Source organism: Balaenoptera ricei, chromosome 8 (genome assembly GCF_028023285.1).
Source record: "Balaenoptera ricei isolate mBalRic1 chromosome 8, mBalRic1.hap2, whole genome shotgun sequence".
Lineage (NCBI taxonomy): Eukaryota > Metazoa > Chordata > Mammalia > Artiodactyla > Balaenopteridae > Balaenoptera > Balaenoptera ricei.
In genome coordinates this window covers 47,792,936-47,812,239 of record NC_082646.1, presented here as the reverse complement: position 1 = coordinate 47,812,239, position 19,304 = coordinate 47,792,936, and the positions used below count along the sequence as shown (strand labels likewise).

Below are 19,304 nucleotides of genomic sequence, written 5' to 3'. Positions count from 1 at the left end.
GTTTTGTGTGGGACCCAGGAAACTGTTTTTTAAAGCCCTCCCTAGGTGAAGTCTTAAAACTTCTATTTCTATCAGAATCCACTTTCAAAATATAAATATTACCATGATGCTCTGCTCTTTTAGCCCTCCAATGACTCTTACATTACACTTTTATGAAGACTACACATTTGGAGCCTGTGGCTCCAACCACCCTTCCAAACTCCTCTCCTGTCCCTTCCTTCAGAGTGCTCCACAGGCAAGCCACACCGGACTACTTGTCCTTCCTGAAACACATCCTGCATTACTCCCTGGCTTTTCTTGCCTTTTTGCAGCTCTGTTCCCAAAGCCTGAATTGCCTCCCCATCTCCCCTCTCACCTTCAGTCAAATCCTATGCAGCCTATCATTGTGCCCTGAAATCTCACACATCCTGCCAGCTGGAACCATGGCTCCCTTTTTCACGACCCCATAGCACTTTCTTTATCCTATTCCATTCACTCTTATCATGCTGTGTCTTCATGCTTCTCTCTCCAACGTGGCGTTGGAAAAACCTGGAAAACAGGTTGGTCACATTTTAAGGTTGTAAATCCGCGGCCTATTTCTCCACTTTTTGGATATGGTATAGCTCACGACACTATAGTAGAAATAAACTGAAATTAAGATTCCTCCTTCCTCTAAATTACAGCGTTGTCTTGTATTCATGAGCCAATGCCACATACTGATGCACTTTATATTCTGCTCTTGTTTTCAGCAAATAATCAATAGATGTTCACTGATGGAGAAAATTAACATTATTCTAACAGGGTTATGTGCATATCTGTTGCAACGAGTTTCAGACTGGAATGTTATGTTTTTGTAATCATTCTCATCCTCTTAAGAAATAATCTCTTGGAATCAGTTTACTCTATTCTAAACATATATTTTCGGGGTCATGGCACAATCAGTAGAGCTAAAAGTACCACCAAGGCATGTTCTTTATTTCTAGACAGTAATGGTCTGAAAAGCAGGAAAATAAAACCAAAAGTAAATATGAGTTGTGAACAAGGATCTGAAGGAAAAAAAACTGTCCAATTGCTATGATGATCAAACGGCCACTGAACTTATAGTGGCATAAGCTGGTTTTGAAGGCTCAGGAACACCCACAGACTAGGGTCAGAGTCAGGCCAACAACCTGGTAAGAAAAGTTTCCTCCATTTTTTAAGAGCCCATCTGACCCTCTGGCAGTGGTTCTGAAACTTTTTCTTCTTCTCTCCTCACTTCTTTGCTCCGCCAAACCAGCGACAGAAAAGTGTCAATCGATCACCATTTTTCCAAGTCATCTAGGCTTCTATTCTAGAATTAACCTTGTGTAATCTCCCCCTACAAAACTGCCAACCTCTCTCCCTAGCCAGACCAAGTTTGTGCAGCCCCATGACAAACACTGCCCTGTGTGCCCAGTAAGTGTTCAGTAAGACCTCTTTGCTGAGTGAAGTATTATAACCCCTAATACTGTACTCCCTCCCAATGATTACTGGCAGGCTTAACAAGTCTTTAAGAGTCATCCTCTGCCATGTCACTAGCAATCATCACTTTCTTTCCACTCCCAGTGAAATCACTTTAAGTTTGTCTCATCTCACCTCATTTCTTTCATTCATCTAACAAAAAATTTTGAACTCCAGTTAATTTCCAGACACTAGAAACACGCAACTAGAAAAAATCAGCAGCTAAGAAAAAACAATTAAAAATCGTTGCCCTCATGAAGCTTACATTCTAGTAAAAAGAGATCAACAGTAAACAAAAAAGTAAGATACCTATAATACTACATTATCTGGTAAAAAGTACTACGGAGAAAAATAAAGCGGCAAAGGAGAAACGAGTATGCTGGAGGCGAGGGTAAAGTTAAGCCGGATGGATAAGGATGGCTCACTAAGAAGGTATCATTTGAGTAAAGACTAAAAAGAGGTAAAGGAACAAGTCATATGGATGTTTAGGAGAAGAGGGCTTTAGACAGAGGGAACGGCAAGTACAAAGATGCAGAGGCACAGATGTGTTTGGCCAGCATGTGGAGAACAGCAAGGAGACTGTTGGCTGGAGAGCGCTGAGCAAGGAGAAGAGTAGCCTGTGATGAGGCAGGCAGATCACAGGATCCAGACTGTAGACGGTTTCAGGCTATTATACTGATGCTGCCTTTTATTCTGGATGAAAGAAGAAAGCGCTGAAGGATTGTGAGCAGATGAGAAACGTAAACTGACAGAAGCAAGTGGATAACTGTGGTTGCTGCATTGAGGAATGACTTAGTCAAGGTCGGAAGCAGGGAAACCATAATCCAGGCAAGAGATAATGATGTGGACCAAAGTGGTAGTGGTGAAGATGGTCCAGATTGGTTGTTTACTGGATATATTTGGAGATAGAGAAGATAGGTGGGCTATAAATTATGAGATGATTCAAGCATGACCCCCAAGCTTTTGACCTGAATTTTTGAAAGTATGGAGTTGCCATTAGCTGAGATGGAGTAGCCTTTTGGAGGCACAGGTTTTATGGAAGTAGATTGGGACTTTGACATGTTAGGTTTGAGATGTCCGTTACACAGATATTTCGAATAGGCAGCTGGATATAGGAGTCTGAAGTTCCAGGGCGGGGGGTCAGGACCGGAGATTTACCTTGTATTTTAATTTCTGTACACCTCTGCCAGATTCACCAACCAAAGCCCTCTTTTCACCCTATCATTTGCCTACTTAAACCCACTACTGCCTAAAACAGATGCCAAAATTTGGAGGTTAGACGGCTAACATGTTATGTGACCCACACAAGATTTAAAGCAATTTGAGCTATTTCCCAACAGTTATAAATTGGAAGATAAATACAAATATTGGAATGTCTTAAAAACTCAGAATATTCAGAAATCCAGGGTCTGCATTATATGAATAATGTTGTCAAGTTCACTTGCGCTGATCAGTACCAAACACTCAATGTTAAAGAGAAAAAGCTGGCTGAGATACTATTCCTTTGACATTGTTAGATACCACAAAAAACTGCTCTAAATTTAAATTTATGTATCTATATCCATTTTATTAAAATAATTCTAACAAAATATTTAGAATTCAATGAAATTTATATAGTTTTATTTTAAAATAAATCATTGCTATTGATCCATTTTTCTTATGCTAAGTCTCTTATAGATGGTTACGTAGGATCCCATGATTGTTTCTTTGCATCAAAATACTCTTTAACACACTTGGCCTCATTCCTAATACATCCATCTAGCTGTATGTGACGTTTTGTGGAGAAACAAAATGGGAGTCAGGATTAAGGGGAAGTTTTGTGCCCATTTCCTAGGGAAACAAGGAGCAGTAGCTTGCGTGGTCCAGAAGTGAGAACAGATTTTTCAGAGAGGACCTCGAAAGATAAACAAATGTTGGCCAGGTAGAGAGAAGACTTCATTTATTTTACCCTCTGGGCTCCTATGGGATTTTTAAGGTTGGACACCTCGATCTAGAAGTTAAAGGCTAATCCTCTGACTGAGGTCAGGGTCCTGCCCCAAACTATGCCTTGCTAGGCTCTGCTAAGTTCTGCCTCTTGCTTTCATTCACACTCATTCCATGGCACTCCCATCCTCACTGGAACATACCCTACCTCTGATTCTCTGCCTAACTAAATCCTACGTATTCTTCAAGGTTGTACCAAACCCTACCTTCTTGTAGCTTTTTCTGACTACTTGGCCCCGGGCTCAATTCTTTCCTCCCCTATACTCACACAGTGTTGACTGAATGTATCACTTGCTCGCCCATTCAATCAGGCCCTGCCTCGTACTGCTTTTTACATGCTGCAAACCTCCGCAGACCCTGTCCCCGGTTACACTGTAGACTCCTTGAGCCCACTGTTGAATTCCTCCAAAACTGTCCCCTATCTCTCCATAGCACATGCACTCTGAGAGCCTCTTTGTCGGTGCTCACAATGGTCTTGCGAAATAAAATGGAACTGGTAATACAAGTACTCTTTACATAATAAAGTAGCAATTAATATTGATTTCTTATTTGTGAGAGGGAGCCCCAGCAGGGAGAGGAGTGGACTGAATAAAGCAAGATCTCTAATGCAACTCATTTACTTTCCATGCCTACTAAACTCCTGCTCATTCTTTTTTTTTTTTTTTATAATTATAACTTAGTGAATGGGTTCTTTTTTTTTTTTTTTTTTTTAGGCAGAATAATTCTTTATTTATTTTATTTATTTTATTTTTGGCTGCGTTGGGTCTTCGTTTCTGTGCCAGGGCTTTCTCCAGTTGCGGCAAGCAGGGGCCACTCCTCATCGCGGTGCGCGGGCCTCTCACTATCGCGGCCTCTCTTGTTGCAGAGCACAGGCTCCAGACGCGCAGGCTCAGCAATTGTGGCTCACGGGCCTAGTTGCTCCGCGGCATGTGGGATCCTCCCAGACCAGGGCTCGAACCCGTGTCCCCTGCATTGGCAGGCAGATTCTCAACCACTGCGCCACCAGGGAAGCCCCCTGCTCATTCTTAAAATCCACTCTGAAAAAAATCTGTCCCCAGTTCAGAACTGCCTCTCCACAATTTCTTTAGTTCCCCTAGAAACAGTGGCTCTCATTTCATCTTACTACTGGTTGTCACGTCTTATACGCAAGTCTTGTCTCTATTTAACAAGAAGGTAAAGCCAGATGCAGTGTATTGAATTTAGCTAGAGTGTGCAAGAGAATAGGATGGCATAAAAAGTAACAATTGGTTTCTTAGGGTCCATAAGCAATAGCATTATAGATAGCAAGGGTGGCTGGGTTATAGTGATCTATGTTTAAATTAAACTTTGGAAATATTCTCATTAAATTCTAAATTTATATTTAAATTTAAAGTTGTGTGTGTGTGTGTGTGTGTGTGTGAAAATGAGTATCCCAGTACCTCAGGAAATTTTTTTTCAGAATTATTTTTGACTAGGGTCTGACACTACTCAGTTTAAATGAAATAACTCACTTGGATAGAGAAGAAACAAGATGATATAGTAATGCGGTGTCCAATATTGGATGGAGGGAGGGAATGAAACCACGCCACAGAAGAGAGGTTGGCAAGAATCAAGATAGAAGGATCAGCATCTCATGTTTTTAATTAAACCAATTACAACCTAAACAAATACCTAGCAAACAACCTAAAACTACGTCCACTGAATTACAAGCTCAAATGCATTAAATAAAAAGCTATCTTTGAATTACTTACCATTTGAGCCATCACCTCTAAGTAACCTTTAAAGATACTTTTATAAATAACTCACAAGGGACCCTGGACTCTAAGGGTTTCACTCTTAAAGAATTTCCAGATTCCTTCAGAGGTAAAATTCCCCAAATGTGTGCCAACGTGCTTTGGGGGTGCCTCAGTGAACTCACAGGGTTACAACAAGATAATTTTAAATTTTAAGGCAAGCACAGTGGTGCTCAAGATAAATCAGACACCTCAGGAACGACTAGCTAGAGGCAGTTCAAAATTTTAACATTAGATTGTACTACATTCCCTTTGATGTGATCATATCTTTTTGAAGCTGGGGTTTTTGCAGTTTGTGGGATAAAAAGCAAGAGTCATGTGAAAATCAATGAGAAACAGGAAATGAGGGTGGGGGTGTCCACTATGACTCAAAGTTTTGAGATACTATTCCATGGCCCAAAGCAATGCATATGCCAATAATAAATATAGTTATTAAAAGTGAAATAAAAATCATTTTCTTTTAATTTCTGTTTTCCATTTTTTCCAAAGGGCTATTAAGTTATTAAACTATAATACTTATTAAATTGTTTGGTGCTAACTATTTAATAAACAGAGCTTTTAGGTATTTCTATTGTCTTAGAGGCACCTTGAAAAAATTACTTTGACGCCAAAGGTTCTGTGAACTGTGGAAGTTTGAGACCCTCACCCAAGTCTAATCTGGAGGATTGTTTTCTTTAAGTTTAAAACATACACACACACACACATACACACACCCCTCTACCACCGTACAAGACTTTTTTTATTCCAATAACATCAAGCATCATAGCCATTCTTATCTTTAATTCTCAAACTACAGACTGTGTCCCTTAGGCACTGTGGTTTTCCTGTCTAAAGTAGTATATTAGTATGGTTCTTATTAAGCCAAACCAATGACATAGTCTGAGCAATGATGTGTGCAAAGAACTCAGCTCATCCAATTCTTAGCCCTGTCCAAAGTAGAAAGGTTAAAAATAATAATAAATATTCCTTTAAAATAAATAACATGCATCTTCAAAATGCAACTTAATCCATGATACGTGAAAACTATTGCAATGTTATATTACACAATAGGAAATAGTAGAGTGGAGTGGTTACAAAATAGAATTTGTAACTAGACAAATCTCAGTTCATATCCCAGCACCATCTCTTACCTTCTGTGTGACTTTTGAAAAGTTTTGAGCGTTTATCTGTTTTCTAGCCTGTATAAGCATAGCTCTCTCCTCTTTATGATAGGGTTAGTAACAGTACCTACAGATCAGTTCCTTGTGAGCAGTAAATAAAATGATACATAAAAATGCACAGCACCATGCCTAACACCCAATAAATGGTGGCTATTAATAACACGTTATATTGCAGGGGGAAAACAGTCCTCCCAACAAGTAATTTAAATCAATTTGTTTTCAACTTCACCCTACAAATTAGATTGAAATGTGTTTGAATCCCTCACACTGTAGATAATTTCTTGGTCTCCAATAGGCTGAGGAGTACACAAGAAGCTAAGTTTTCCATTGTTCTTCCTGAGAGAGCAGATGTATGTAAGGCTGATGAGGAAGAAAGGTTAAATCATGTATCAGGATAACACAGACTACAAAAAATAGCGACTTGGGGCAAAAAGTAATAATTCTGATTTCTCCCAGACATTTGAAATGATTGACTATCCTCTTCCTGAACTCTCTTCCCTTTGCATCCAAAACCTGCTTTTGCTTTTTTCTCCTCCTCCATAGTACTTTCTCCTTTTCTACTTCTTTGCTAACTCCACAGTCTTTTCATTAAATTGCGTAACAAATAATTGTGTCAAGCTCTGCTAAAAATCAGAAAGGATATCTGGAGAAGTACAACATAACTCTAATGAATTGCTGAAAGGAGATGTGCCAGAAGGGAGTAAAGTTGTGTCGGATTCAAGGGAGGAAGAGGTTACCACTGGAAGGAGAGAATTAAGTAAATCTTTGTAGAGGAGTTGCCCTTTCAGGTGGGTCTTAAACATCAAGTAGGTTTTGGATATGTTGAAATAAAGGACAGGGCATGTGAACTAGCAAGAAGGGCAGGAGCAAAGGCACAGAGGAAACAAACACAGGGTGTGAATAAGAGCAAGGAGTCCAAATGGCCACACTGGAAGCCTCATAAGGGAGCACTGGGGGAAATTATATTAGGCATGTCATTTGAAGCCGAACTGTGGGTGACTTTGGTTCACCCCAATTCCATACCACCATCCTCTCTTCTTTATGGCATGAATTCTCATAGCTGGATGAATGCTAAGTTCATTTTTTTTGTGCCCCAGTACTTGAGACAACAGCAAGACATCTGGTGTTCAAAAAGAAGTTTTTAATTCTTCAAATCCCATCATTAATAAACCAGAGAAGCCTGTATTCTGGTTCTAGTTCTACCACTAACTAGCTCTCTGAGCCTGAGAAACTAATACGAACCCCCTTTCAGAGCATAGCTTCCTCATCTGTAAAATGAAGGATTTGGTTTGATGAACCCTCAAGGTTTTAACTCTGTGAAAATAACCTTTATTACTTCATCTAATCTATCCAACAATCATAAAGAAAAACAGTTTGGTCATTTGACCTCCAAATGAATGACATTTTACTCTGAATTATGAAGATTTTATTAAATGAAGAAGCACAGTTTTTAAGAATGGTCTTTAAGGTCACTCTCCAGTTTTTATGGTGAAAAATAAAATGAATGCCAACTTAAGAAAAGTGATCACCATATTTATCGATTCTAAAATGTATGCATTTTTCATATGTAAATGTTCATAAAATTAGTCTTTCAAGCATGAAAAAAATTTTATTTTGTTCATAAACAAAAAGTTTCTTTTGTTTATTAAAGAAATTTTTAGAGCAATGATGAAATAGTTGACTGAAAATTTTTATTGAACAAATACTCATTAAGCACCCACTAGTATCAAGTACTAGGGCTACAGCTGGAAGGAAAAAGCATTCCAATGCAGTAGTAGAGGACTTCTAATCTGAAGTAAGCATGGTATATTATGAGAGCAGATAAACAGTATCTCCCTCAGTCACAGGGACTCAAAAGAGACTTCCTGAAGGAGGTGAGATGGATAAGGGACAGAGGACCCATAGAAGCTATCTAAGTAAAGAAGAGGAAAAGTGTAGTTAGCCAGAGGCAATTGTATGAGCCACAGTATAAAGGAAAAGGTAGTTGAACTGAAGGCACTATACGGTATCCAGAATGGTCAAGAATCATACATATGAGAGATGAGACTGGAATGGGTGACAGAGGCCAGATCATGAAAGGCCGTGAATTTCATGCTAAAATGTTTAGTCTTTCATTCTGAAAGTGATGAGGATGCCAAACTGGAGAACACCTAACTGGAGAATGATGCCGTGCTAAGAAGCCTCACCTCTGTAGATTACAAGCTGATGGGTGGGAAAGCTTGAGGAAGGGATGAGCATTCGGACGATGCTACAGTAGTTCAGATAAGTTGTGAAGAAGACATGGCTACTGAAAGGAGGGATAAGATAGAGTTATTTGTCAAGGTAGAAAAGACAGGATTTGATTAATATGTGAGAATAGAAAACTAAAGGGAGTGGGGAATGGTGAAATTTAAAACCTGTGTTATTTTCCATGAATAGTTTAAGATAATATAACTTCTCAACGAAGCTCTTAAACAGCTGAAAAAAAATAGTGGAACTCAATAATTTGGAACCCCAGGGTAGAGTCTCAGACTTGACTTTGCCAAGTTGATGGAGACTACTCTAGTACACCCACCTGGAAGATGAGGATCTTCCCTTGATAGAATAAACCCGAATTCCACCCCAGGAGCCACCATATCCATCTGGGAATATCCATCCCAGAATCAAAGAGAGTAAAAAAATAAAAAGGGTTCTCAATGGTTTGAAAGCAGGGCTTCCCAAAGTGAATTCTCAGAAGAGGGAGAAATCGGGCTCGAAACCTACCACAAGACAACTCTCTTCAAAATGTTTTCAGGTGAGCAATGACTCTAATGTCCAACCCCACTGGCTATTTAACACCAAACCACTTTTACTGAGCAACTATAATGTACCAGGTACCATGTTCTACTCACCCTTGGCCCAGTTTCCTCACCTATAAAACTGGAAATAATATGACCCATTTGGCAGAATCATTGTGCTGTTTAAGCTGCAAAGTTTACTTTGATAAATTGATAAATGTAAGGAACTATCACTCAACCATTGGCTAAGCAAATACATCCTCTCCTAATTTGACTGTTGTTTCCTCTCACCACCTCCCTCCTTACATTGTAATCTCCAGCAATGCCGGACTACCCACAGCCCTCACCACGTCTCCTCACCTCCACACCATGGCTATGGCAGATGCCATGTTTTGACCTTCTTTAGCACCTGACATTTCTCCTTCAGGGCACTTATGAAAACAGTCAATAATTATCTCCATGATTCTCTTTAAATATCTTTATGCTCCACCAGAATATCAGATTCCATACCAATGTCCATTTCATTCCCCTCTAAAACCCTATGCTTATCAAGTGAATGAATAAATTTTCCCAGGCAAGATCTTACAACTCTCAAATCCTGAGGTTTTAAAATGACTTTTAGACAACCCTAAGAATGGGAAAAAATATTTGCCAATGAACCAACTGACAAAGGATTAATCTCCAAACTATACAAGCAGCTCATGCAGCTCAATATCAAAAAAACAAACAACCCAATCCAAAAATGGGCAGAAGACCTAAATAAACATTTCTCCAAAGAAGATATACAGATTGCCAACAAACACATGAAAGGATGCTCAACATCACTAATCATTAGAGAAAGGCAAATCAAAACTACAATGAGGTACCACCTCACACCAATCAGAATGGCCATCATCAAAAAATCTACAAAGAATAAATGCTGGAGAGGATGTGGAGAAAAGGAAAGCCTCTTGCACTGTTGGTGGGAATGTAAATTGATACAGCCACTTTGGAAAACAGTATGGAGGTTCCTTAAAAAACTAAAAATAGAATTACCATATGACCCAGCAATCCCACTACTGGGCATATACCCAGAGAAAACCATAAATCAAAAAGAGTCATGTACCACAGTGTTCACTGCAGCACTATTTACAATAGCCAGGACATGGAAGCAACCTAAGTGTCCATCGACAGATGAATGGATAAAGAACATGTGGCACATATATACAATGGAATATTACTCAGCCATAAAATAAGCAAAACTGAGTTATTTATAGTGAGGTGGATGGACCTAGAGTCTGTCATACAGAGTGAAGTAAGTCAGAAAGAGAAAAACAAATACCGTATACTAACATATATATATGGAATCTAAAAAAAAAAAAAAAAAAAGGTTCTGAAGAACCTAGGGGCGGGACAGGAATAAAGACGCAGATAGTAGAGAATGGACTTGAGGACACGGGGAGGGGGAAGGGTAAGCTGGGACGAAGTGAGAGAGTGGCATGGACATATATACACTACCAAATGTAAAATAGATAGCTAGTGGGAAGCAGCCGCATCTCACAGGGAGGTCAGTTCGGTGCTTTGTGGCCACCTAGAGGGGTGGGATAGGGAGGGTGGGAGGGAGACGCAAGAGGGAGGGGATATCGGTATATATGTATGTATATAGCTGATTCACTTTGTTATAAAGCAGAAACTAACACATCATTGTAAAGCAATTATACTCCAATAAAGATGTTAAAAAAAATAAAAATTAAAAAATTAAAATAAAACGACTTTTAAATGAAATGCAGTAAAATAGAGCAAAATATTTAAGTACCATTTTGACCCTCAGTGAGAGTACCTGTGTTCTGACAAAGCCAGAATGAGACAGATCCTGGGTTTCCTTTTGACCTGGGCAGGCCTCAAGGACTCCACTTGCTTCTTCTTTCTAGGAGCCCATGAACTCCTCCCTCTATAGCTATAACCTAGAATCTGTCCTCCTTCTAGTCATCACCCCTCCAATCACCTCATCCCAACCACTTTAATTCTTTTCACCACGATGTTTATAATCTATTGGCAATGGGGAACCACCAAAGTGGGAAGATAAACTTGACCTTAGTACACATAAGAACTGGAGGACGAAGAGACTAGAACTAGCCAGGTGGCTATGACAGCAAGACAGGTACATAATAATAGTGCTGTCCCTGGTCTAAGGCCGTGACAGGAGAGGTATAATCACTAACTGAAATGGAGATTGATAGCATGTGTGGCTCAAAGGAGAAGGAGAAAAGATGGCAGAGGTTTCAAGTCTTAGTGACTGGGTAAAAAGTGTATAGTTCACATAAACTAGGAAGACCAGTATGTGGAGAGATATGTCTAGTTGAGGTTTACAAATAGCATCATTTACTACTTTCATTGAAAGGGGTGATGGTGTGATGGTAGATAGTCTCTGCTTGTATTCCTTTGCTGTTGTACTGTTGTTTTCTTTTGCACTTTCTATTTTTGCTACATTGAGCATATATTACTTTATTAATAGAAAAAACCAACAATCTTGTTTTTTGTATGCAACTTGGTTATGACATATTGATCTTGCAATATATATGAGATATCATAAAGGCGATGTCCGGCAGGAAGACGAAATTGTAGGTCTGAAGCTTGTGAGAAGGCAAGGTTATAAGCACAAATTTGGAGTTATAAGCATAGAGTTTAAAGCCTTGGGAATGCATGAGCTCCCCAGGAGAAGGAGACAGAATTAAAGAGGGCCAGAGGATGAACTTCTGTCTCAGGTCGTGTGGCCCTGAAGTCCCTCACAGGGAGTAACTGGTGCTAGGTAAGAACACAGGAAAGATCACACTAGCTAGAGGCTTTGTTCAGCCTGCTCAGGTTTAATCTCAGAGAATGGATGGATGCGGTGTGGACAGGACCCCGTCTGCATCACCAGAGTATTTTGGAGTTACCTATATCAATACACTTTACTCACCGTTAACAACGATTTGCTTTTGTGCTGTCATGCCCACTAAACCGTGAACTTTTTGAGGTCAGGAATCAAGTCTTGTTCAGTTCTTTAGCCTTCTTTGTTTTCCCCTCACCTAGCACAGTGCCTAACACATAGGAGCTGCCCCCTGCATTCCCTTGTTCTCTCAAATGACTTAGCTTTCCTTGGTCAGGCTGCTATGCGCCCTCTTGTCTAGAGGAACTAGTCCTCTAAAGCCTAGATGAGGGGACTTGTCCCACAGGCCTAATGCCCATGTGTCTGTGACACATGGAGATTCTAATGACCTCCCTGCAAGAAGCCCTGAGGTGTGTTGCCCACCCATCACTCACCTCACTTTGAAAGTTCACTGTTTTGTTCAGTGTACATACTATTTACTTGTAAGCACATAGCATGTTAATCCACACGGTATTTAGAAAATCTATAATTAGCCAGGCTAGAAATGAGGCAATAAAGTGCCCACCAGAAAGTGGCCCAGACTTGCCATGCGTTTTTACTTTTTGGCCTGACACAGTGGTTGCCAGATTTAGCTCTTTCTACATTTTTAGATCTAATTACGTGGATATTTAAAACCCTTCTTCTAAAACTTCCTGGAGAATTAGTCTTTTAGAAATAGATATTGAAGAGATGCTCAAGTCCAAACCCTTCCCTCAGTTGAATTTCACAATGTGGAAGCACTTTACAAACACTAAAACAACACACCAGTGTGACCCAGATGAACCTCATGGCCACTGGCGTGGGCAGTCAGCGTCTCCAGGCTCCTGACTCTAGACCCGGGCTACCTGCCACTGTCACTCTGCCTGTTGGATAATTAATGTCCTCCAATGCTTCTCTGTCACACAGCTTAGGTGGGGAAGGTTAGTATAGATGTGCCCTGCAGGGAAATATTTTTCTGGATCTTGTTTTAGCTATATAGGGGAATTTATTATTTAGGAGAGTCTTGCAGTGAAACTTTCACATGGGGAAGAAGCATTCTCTAAATTACCTGCCAACTTAATTTATTTTCTACTGTATTTGTTAAGTCTAGAATCAGGTTTTCTGATGACCAACAGACCTGGTCATTTCTCTCATATATATGCATAAAAGATGAAGTTAAACAGACCTGCTGTTCCTATACTCCTCCGCCACGTGCGGGCTCTTGTGACCCTGGGTCTCTGATTCTTGATCTCATATAAAATAGGCTAAACACTACCTGCTCTGTCAATATCCTCAGCAACGTTGGGAAGATCAAGCAGGAAAATGTATGTGAAAGTAGTTTGTAATAACGATTAAAACAACAAGAGTAATAGCCAACGTTCCAAATGTGTCGGGCACAGCTTTATATGAATTAACTCATTTCATTCTTGTAACGCTAAGATACAGGTTCTGTTATTGTCCCCAGTTTTTTGACAGGAAACCAAGGAATAGAAGTTAAGTAACTTGCACAAGTCACAAAGCTAGTAAGTAAAGAAGTTGGAATAAGCTGCCACATACTAACTGGGCACAGTAAGACTATATTAAAGCTGATAGAGACTGCAAGAGATAACACAGCATGAATATGTGATATCACAGGAAAATGAAACAATTGCCATTTTAAAGATGGAGCAACTCAGATCCAGCAAGGTTTCATGATTTGCCCAATGTCAAGTATTACAGTTTTAGAATATCCATAATTTATGGATAGAATAAATAATAATATATTTATTTGTATTCTAATTAGTATTCTAAAATATTCCATTTTTAAATTGTGGGAAGTAGAGCAAAGCTGTTAGGAACCTGGGTGCTGGATTCAATGGCCAAGTTTTAAATTCCAGCACTACCATTTAACCAACTATTTTACTGGAAAATTAAAAATTAAATATGCACAGACAATTGTAAGAATAAATGCCTAAAAGATGTTAGCTACTATTACTATCACTGTCCTAATTCCAGTTGCCAGTTCCCAAAGCACATCAAGAGTTCTAGACAAAATTGTGTAGTTATCTTTGAAAGTGCTGATGGAGTAATCATAGCATCAGGATTTGGAGAGAAGTAGGAAAGGAGAGTCTCAAGTGTGAACTTTTCTTTCTTTCTTTTTTTTTTTGATAATTCTATAAAGTGAAAAAACCCTATAACCAAGAATCAAATTTTCAGAAATAGATTTTTATTCCAGTTCCTTCCACTCTCTGCACAGTGGTACTGATTAACATCCAAAAACATGTTAGAAATAGGAGCGAGAAGGCAAGGATAATCTATCTACTAAAGAAGCAGTGCCATTAAAAAGGAAGAAAGCATCACCCCAGTGGGCCACCTCTGCACCAGGCGCTCACAGGCCTTTGGTTATAAAGAGCATGGCTTGATTCCAAATCAGACAGACCTGCTTCAAAGCCAGCTCTTCCACTTATTAGCTGGGTGGCCTTGGGCAAAGTGACTTAACTTCTCTGACTCTATCAAGAGTTTCTGAACCCAGAGCTAACTCAGCTGCTCCTCTACGGTAGAATCACTGGGATACAGGGCAACTGCTGTCCCCTATGGGGTTTGTGGGATTCATCACCCTGGTTTAAAGGTCTACTTCACAAGCCCTCAGGGAGGGGGAAGGGTAAGCTGAGACGAAGTGAGAGACTGGCATGGGCTTATATATACTACCAAATGTAAAATAGATAGCTAGTGGGAAGCAGTCGAATAGCACAGGGAGATCAGCTTGGTGCTTTGTGACCACCTAGAGGGGTGGGATAGGGAGGGTGGGAGGGAGACGCAAGAGGGAGGAGAAATGGGGATATATGGATATGTACAGCTGATTCACTTTGTTATAAAGCAGAAACTAACACACCATTGTAAAGCAATTATACTCCAATAAAGATGTTAAAAAAAAAAAAAAGGTCTAGTTCACAAGCCCTGAAAGGTACTTTTTGGAGTTTTTTTCAGGAGCAGACTGGCCTGTCTAAGTGGCCACAAGACACACATCATGGGAATTAGCTGAACAAATAGGACCCTACTCGGCATTTAACCAAATGGATATTAAAAGTCTAATTGAGCAAAAATTCCCTCTCTAGCAGATGGATGTGATACCCTATCAAGACAGGGCATGTCCCCCCTACCTCATCCACACGCCCGGCAATCTCAAAGCGAGTCCCCCAGCTTTCACGACCTGTTCTTTTCAGACACACACCAGAAGTTAGCACAAAGGAGACAGAGAAGCATTCCCCAAGGTTAGACAGACAGGCTGATCTGAAGATGCTGTAAGACACACTTAGCTGACTGAAGTCTGGCTGGCGGGTTGAGGCTGGATTCCATATGAACTCACTCCTCACAGGGCCAGCTACGCAGCTTGAAACATGTCACTACTGCGCTCCAGTCACCCTTTCCCACAATGGCCCAACTTCCCCCCAACCAGCTTTGCCTGCTGCCCAACTTCTAACTCAGCCCACAGGGCCTTTGAGCTGGAGGCTGCCAAAGACAGGTTAGCACTGAACATCAGAGTTCCGGGAAAAAGAAGCTTCCCTACAGAGACGGTGCACGCCACTGTATCTATAGGACCGACTTTCCAAGGCTCCTCAGATTTCTTATTTACACAGACTTCTGCGACTATAGCCTCCATGGCAACTTCAGAACTGACTCATGGCTCAGGAGGTATTTCTAAGCTTGGGAATGAAATTGCTCAAGACGGCATGTTGTAATATGGGTAAAGCTGAAAAATAGTGCTGGATGTTTAGAATAGATTATATGTGCTCATCATTTACTAGGAATTATCATTTAATAGGGTTTAATTAGCACATTTATATCGTGTCCTTCTTGCCTAGCATTTATACACATGCAAAGAAATTGGTAGCTAGTGTAACAACAATGCATGCAGCTCTCCTAGGTAGTAAGTACTAATGGGTTTAGCTAGCATTTGCTGGTTGTTCATCTCTTGTTTGCTCCTTTGTTGAGAGAAAGCATCCTATCTATTTACAGACAAGGAAACTGAGACCAGGAAGTTAGGGAACTTGCCTAAAATCGCCCAGGACATATGGGGTAAAACAGCGATTCAGACAGAAGCAGTTTGACTCTGGAATTTAGGCTCTTCATCTCTATACCCTACTATTGTCCCTGTTAGGTGAGGACACTGAGACCCACAGACATAATGTAACATGTCTGAGGTCACGTCATTATTTGCTTTTCACATAAAAATCTAAATTACAGCTCCATCTCCTTTCAAACAGTAAGCTAATTCTAAACCTGGGTCCTAGAGACTTTGATGCAGCCAGAAGAGTGGTCAGACACTAAAACAAGCAGCAACAAAGTGCACAGACTCATAGAGGATTTTCTAGGTATAAAGCCCAATCAGACAGTGGCCAATGACATCTTCTGGTCTCTGATAACCCCTGTGCTACTAGAGCTGCTAAAAATGACACCAAAGGCATGAATCTGTTCAGATGCCAAGAGTTTTATCATAAGACCTGGCAGCTCATGATTAAAGAGGTACTGGAGTCCCCAGAACCAGAAACGCCCTTTCGAAAATTTTCCACATTTGTTCTCGCTTCAGGCCATGATAAAGAGTTTCCAGTCAAACGCACCAGCTAAAATGAACCTATTTTCTGCAAGAGAAGTGGCCAGTTTGGGTCCAGCACTTATAAAGGTTCCTAGTGCCACAGACTATGAAATAGGCAGAAGTGAAGTGGACCATTTTAAGGGGTTCACAGGGAATCCCAGAGGACCTTAAAACTTCTGAGCAGGAAGAAGATTCCTGAGCTGTCATTGTCCAACCAGTCTCCAACTTAACAGGGATGCAGCTGAGCTGAAGGGACTTCTCTGGAGCCACTGAGCAGGTGAGTGAGTGGCAGGGCCAGTAACCGTAATGAGGGGTTGGACATGCCCAGGTTGCCAACAGCCTCCGTCCAAGGACTCACTCTTTATACCCCAAGCTTAGACTGAAGGCCTAACTTCTGGTACAAACCCTAGGAATCAAATTCTGATTTCAAACATTGTGAAGATGCTTCTCATTTTCCAGACCTCTCAGTGAAAACTTTAGAGACAAATCAAGAAATCTGTGGCTAATGTCATAGACCCTTAGACAAAAATGGCCCTAAAATATATACTCAGTCTCCTTTTCATTGACGACAGAGAGCCAGAGAGAGAGAGGGACAGACAGAGAGACAGAGAGAGACAGAAAGAAAGAGAGAGAGAAATAATACTTTATCCCCAATACATACACAGAAAGCTCCTCGTCTTTCTCAAAGCAGAGAACCTCCAACTTGCTTGATTGAAGGGTAGAGAAGGGGGGTAGCAAAAGTTGGAATGCAGTGAGCGATTGTTAACAGGAATTGGGAAACTCCTCTAGCCTGGAACTCTCCTGGTTCCCACTGTGAACCGGTCTAGGGGCTTCCCCTCGATGGCCCGAGCACAGAAGGGCGGGCAGGACACTCAGGGCCGCGTCACCGGCGGGACTGCCCGTGCCCGGAAAATGAGCTGCCCGTGCCCAAGAATTGAATGCAACTCCCGGTAGTCTCTCTCTGGGTCCCCCGGGAGGCCCGCGCTGGGGCGAGAGATCCCAGGGGAGGCTGTGAGAGGGAGATAAAGCAACAGCCTCAAAGCTCCAGTGAATGCACTTGAAATTTCTGCGCGCGAGAGAGAAACTGTTTTCTTTGACACCAAGTTTCCAGCCCATCGGGAAAAGTCACTTGCGGCGCAGCGCCCAGGAGATCTGGGTCTCCCACTTGGCCGCAAGCCGCTGCCCCGGGACTGGAGACCCGCTGCGAAGCGCTCCCGCCCCCGATCCCCTCCCCCGCTGCTCACCTGCGATGTCCCAGAGCTGCAGGCGAACCACTGTCTCCGGGTCCCAGTGGAGCACCTTGAGCGCGAAGTCCACGCCGATGGTGGCCCGGTAGTGCGAGGAGAAGTTCTGGTGCACGTAGCGCTTGATGATGCTGGTCTTGCCCACGCCCAGGTCGCCGATCACCAGCAGCTTGTACAGGTGCTCCTTGTGCGGGACCTGCATCCTGGCGGCCCGCCAGCCGCGCCTTGCTATGCAGTGCGGGCCGGGGAAGCGCAGCCGGGCCTTGGGCGGGAGAGACTAGCGGAGCGCGAGTGCGGGCGAGAGAGAGCGGAGGCGGCGGGGCGGGACTGGACCGGGCGAGGGGCGGAACTCCTCCGCGGCCGCCTGGAGAAACGCCCAGACAGAAGCCGGGTGGTTAATCCTCCTTCCTACCCCGCGCCGCGCGGCCTTGGAGAGGGGTGGAGACCCGAGCGACTCCCGGGCCCGATAAGTTAGGGGGCCTCAAGGCAAATGCCTTTTGCCGAGGTTATTCTTACCGCACTTTACGGTTTCCGAAGTGCTTTTCTCGCCTGTGATCTTTCCGAAGTGCTTTTCTCGCCTGTGATCTTGGCGACAAAGCTTGGAGGTGTGGTTTTTATTTTCCAAGTTTTGCAAGCGAGAGCGTCAAAAAATTAAGTGAATTGCCGAGACGGTAATAAAAAGCCTAGCTGAACGCAGGGCTCTTGAGGCCATGGGCCCCGCCACCATCCCATATGGCAGAGAGAGCGTGGAGGCAAGGCAGCAGGTAATACAATTTCAAGAGGCATAAGAGCTGGATTTGGGTCCGGCACACCCTGGTTTTCGAGGTGAGTGACCTTGTGCAAGTCATTTGAGCTGCCCCAGCCTCCTTTCTTCCTTGGCGATCTGGTAATGGTAATCCTGACCTATCAGCAGCCTGGGAGTGTGAACACTGAGCACCTTCACACCTATTCAACTAGTAATCGTCTAACCAGGAGGATAATTGGGCTGTAAATGCTGAGAGCATCCATGCTTTTAGCCTCCGCCTCTCCTACCTTAAAAGCTCTGAGCAGCATTGAAAGACAATTTAAACAACTAGTCAGATTATTTTACGTGATAATAATACTAGCAAGCATCTATCCAGCACTTGCTATGTGCCAGGTTTTATACATATGTCACCTAATCGACCCAGCAGTCTTAAAAATAGATACCATTATTCTTCCCATTTTACAAATGAGGAAACCAAGGCCTAGACATTTTAAGTAACGTACCTAGGGTCAAACAGCTAATGAGGAGAAAGCCAGATTCAGACTTAAATCTTTCAGTATGAAAGAGTTTTGTTTTTTTTTTCCCATTTATTCTTTTAACAGATATATATTTGTGCTTGGGATGATAAGGAATAACACAGACAGAGATTCCTAGTCTCAAAAGCTTAACCTTCTTGTGAGTAGAGACAGACAAGACAAATGAAAAATAAACACAATTTGTAATATATTAGTTGATTTCTACCCACAC

The 19,304-nt window shown here is 41.8% G+C and overlaps 1 protein-coding gene across 1 annotated transcript in view; it reads right to left on the bottom strand.

Annotated features, from left to right (window-relative positions):
* Nucleotides 1-18,118, bottom strand: part of RAB38 (RAB38, member RAS oncogene family) — a 63,136-nt gene extending 45,018 nt beyond the window's left edge. Inside the window, exon 1 of the mRNA XM_059929419.1 lies at nucleotides 17,813-18,118. Coding sequence (XP_059785402.1) covers nucleotides 17,813-18,014 — 202 coding nt within the window. The 5' untranslated portion in view covers nucleotides 18,015-18,118. The remainder of the gene's footprint in view (nucleotides 1-17,812) is intronic.
* Between the last annotated feature and the right edge of the window lie 1,186 nt (nucleotides 18,119-19,304).